The sequence below is a fragment of the Octopus bimaculoides genome, chromosome 26 (genome assembly GCF_001194135.2).
Source record: "Octopus bimaculoides isolate UCB-OBI-ISO-001 chromosome 26, ASM119413v2, whole genome shotgun sequence".
In the NCBI taxonomy this organism is placed as follows: domain Eukaryota; kingdom Metazoa; phylum Mollusca; class Cephalopoda; order Octopoda; family Octopodidae; genus Octopus; species Octopus bimaculoides.
In genome coordinates, this window is record NC_069006.1 from 12,501,792 (window position 1) to 12,505,010 (window position 3,219).

The following is a 3,219-nucleotide window of genomic DNA, read 5'->3' on the forward strand; positions in this document are numbered from 1 at the left end:
CTTTATAAACACTGAAATTGGTCATGCTGTCGGAGCCCTTTTTGTCAGTGAACATTTCAAGAAAGAAAACAAAGACATTGTAAGTAGTTTTTTTTTGCCTTTTTTATATATGATAAATGTGTGCGTGTGTGTATGTCTTTATGTGTGCATATGTGTGTGCGTGTGTGTGTGTGTGTGTGTATGTCTGTATGTGTGCATATGTGTGTGCACGTGTGTGTGTGTCTGTGTGTGTGTGTGTGTGTATAATACAAAACCACATAAATACAAATACAAAATCAAAATACAAACATGAGCGAAGAAAGAAAAAAAAAAGGAAGGAAGAAAGAAAAAAAGGAGAGGAAGAAAGGAAAAAAAAGGGAAGGAAGAAAGAAAAAAAGGAAAGGAAGAAAGAAAAAAAAGGAGGAAGGGAGAAAGAAAAAAAGAAGAGGAAGAAAGGAAAAAAGGGAAGGAAGAAAGAAAAAAAGGAGGAAGGGAGAAAGAAAAAATCATTAATTCAACCCAATGCCTCAACTGGTCACACACAAGGTTCAACGGAGCCTACTGAAGCAGACCAGCACACTTGGCTGCATTACTATGGGTGATGGCAAGGCTAAGGTGTTAGAACAGCCAAGTGCTTCATAGGCCACCTGACACCATCATAAGGCAAGCTGTCAGTGGTGACAAAGACTTTGCTGCTAGAGACCCAGATGTTAAATCTGCTTCTCACCATGTAACAATAATATATATGTACAGGTTGTGGCTGTGGTGGTTGGGATTAGGATCATGGTTGTTGTTGTTGTGCTGTTTCTGCTGTCACTGTGACTGAGGTTGTTAATGTGACTGTTGTCGATGTTTCAGTTGTTGTTTTTGTGGTTGTGGTTGTTGTTATTGTTAAATTGTTTCTGCTGTTGTGATTGTGGTTGTTGTGTTTGCAGTTGTTATTTCTGCTGATGTTGTTGTTTGTATTATTATTGTTGTTTAGAAGCACAGCTTTACCCCCACACCCAGTACGCCTGTCAGCATTCCTGAAGGTAGGCACCATTCACATTCCATCCATCTAGCCATATGTAGGTACCATGATTAGAGGTACAGTCTACCTAACTTTACATAGGTACTGTGATCTGAAGTACAGTCTTCCTAGTTGCAGACACATACCAAGGTATGAAGTACAGACCACTTACCATAATGGGAAGCAAAGACTACCAAGCTGTAAGTAGGTGCCATGGTGTGAGGCACAATCCACCTAGCTGTAGATAGATACCATGATGTTAAGTACAGTCTACCTAGATAGGTACCATAATGTAAGGTACAGCTCACCTAGCTGTAGATAGGTACCACAATGGCAGTGCAGCCCACCTAGCTGTGGATAGATACCATGATATAAGGTACAGTCTGCCTAACTGTAGAAAGGTACCATGACATGAGATACAGACCATCTGATCATTGCTTTGTATTGAGCCAGAAGTGGATCACTGATGATTTCTTGGTGTTGATGCATTTCTGATAATGATAATGGTCTTGAGTTGTAACCCAGCTCAAAACCCTTTCCATAAACATGATAAAAATATTTACATCTGACAATGAATCCTGTTCAAACAAGATTTACAAAGTATATATATATATATATATATATATATATATATATATATATAACTTTTATAAGTAATATTCTAAGAATATATAACTGAACTTATATTGAGTGCTCAATTATTTTGAGCAAATAAATGTGTATATATGTGTTTTTATATTATTAATAAATTCATGAACTTATCAATAATATACTCAGGAAATCAATATTTAATATTTCGAAAAACATACATCCAATATTAAAACATTAGAAATATTAAAAAATTAAAAATAATAATAAAATATATACTGTCCTTCCTATAAATTGTAAAATTAATCCTTCTGAAATATGTAAAGTTCATTCCTTTCGTCATTTGTTGAAATTTTAAGTGTTAAACAATATATACACACAGACACTCTGTTAGTTACGAAAACAAGGGTTCCAATTGATCCGATCAATGGAACACCCTGCTCATGAAATTAACGTACAAGTGATTGAGCACGCTACAGACATGCATACCCTTAAGAAAGTTCTCAGGGAGATTCAGCGTGACACGGAATGTGAAAGGGTTGGCCATTTGAAATACTGGTACTGCTCATTTTTGCCAAGTAGACTGGAGCAATGTGAAATAAGTGTCTTGCTCAAGGACACAATGTGCCACCAGGAATTGAACTCATGACTTTGCAATCGTGAGTCAAATACCCAAACCACCATACCACATGCCTACACACTCACAAACACACACACACACACACACACAGACACACATCTATAAAAATACACATACATATGCACATTGGGTTTCTTTCAGTTTCTGTCAAACAAATCTATTCACAAAGCTTTGGTCAGGTCAAGGCTCTAATACAAAACACCTGTCCAAGGTGCCAAGCAGTGGGGCTGAACCTAAACCATGCATATATAATTAACAATCTGTTGTATTCCTTTCCCCAGGCTCTGGAGATGATACAAAACATTCGAAATGCCTTCAACAAACTCCTTGACGACAATACGTGGATGGATGAAGAAACTAGAAAATTTGCTAAGGAAAAGGTGAGTTCATGTTATGGCAGTCCCTGCCCCCACCTCAGAAGCACTCGATGTAAGGGTGAGGCTGTTCTATTGGTGATGTTGGTGGTGGTGGTGGTGGTGGTGTTATTGCTGTTGTTATTGTCAGAGGTGTCTTTGGTAATAAGGTGCATCAAAGTGGGACCTATTGAACAGAGTTGGTTTAACATTGAAACTGGAAATCCTGGATATGGAAACAGTAATGTTCCTATTGTGGAGTATATTTGATAAGCAGAAAAACCAAGAAGAAGTGGGAGGCAAAGATTTTCCATAAAGGTAATATCAAAACTCTTTGCCTCTCGTCTCTTTTTGTTTGTTTTTTTTCTGCTTGTATATATATATATATATATATACATATATATATATATATATATAGTCTTTTTATTCTTTTACTTGTTTCAGTCATTTGACTGTGGCCATGCTGGAGCACTGCCTTTAGTCGAGCAAATCGACCCCAGGACTTATTCTTTGGAAGCCTAGTACTTATTCTATCGGTCTCTTTTGCCGAGCTGCTAAGTTACGGGGACATAAACACACCAGCATCGGTTGTCAAGCGATGTTGCGGGGACAAACACAGACACACAAACACACATATATATATACACATA

At 37.3% G+C, this 3,219-nt stretch overlaps 1 protein-coding gene across 1 annotated transcript in view; it reads left to right on the forward strand.

The window, feature by feature from the left end:
- Positions 1–3,219, forward strand: part of LOC106880529 (neprilysin-1) — a 69,673-nt gene that overhangs the window by 33,873 nt on the left and 32,581 nt on the right. Inside the window, exons 9-10 of the mRNA XM_052976912.1 lie at positions 5–79; positions 2,498–2,596. Of these exons, the coding sequence (XP_052832872.1) occupies positions 5–79; positions 2,498–2,596 (174 nt within the window). The remainder of the gene's footprint in view (positions 1–4; positions 80–2,497; positions 2,597–3,219) is intronic.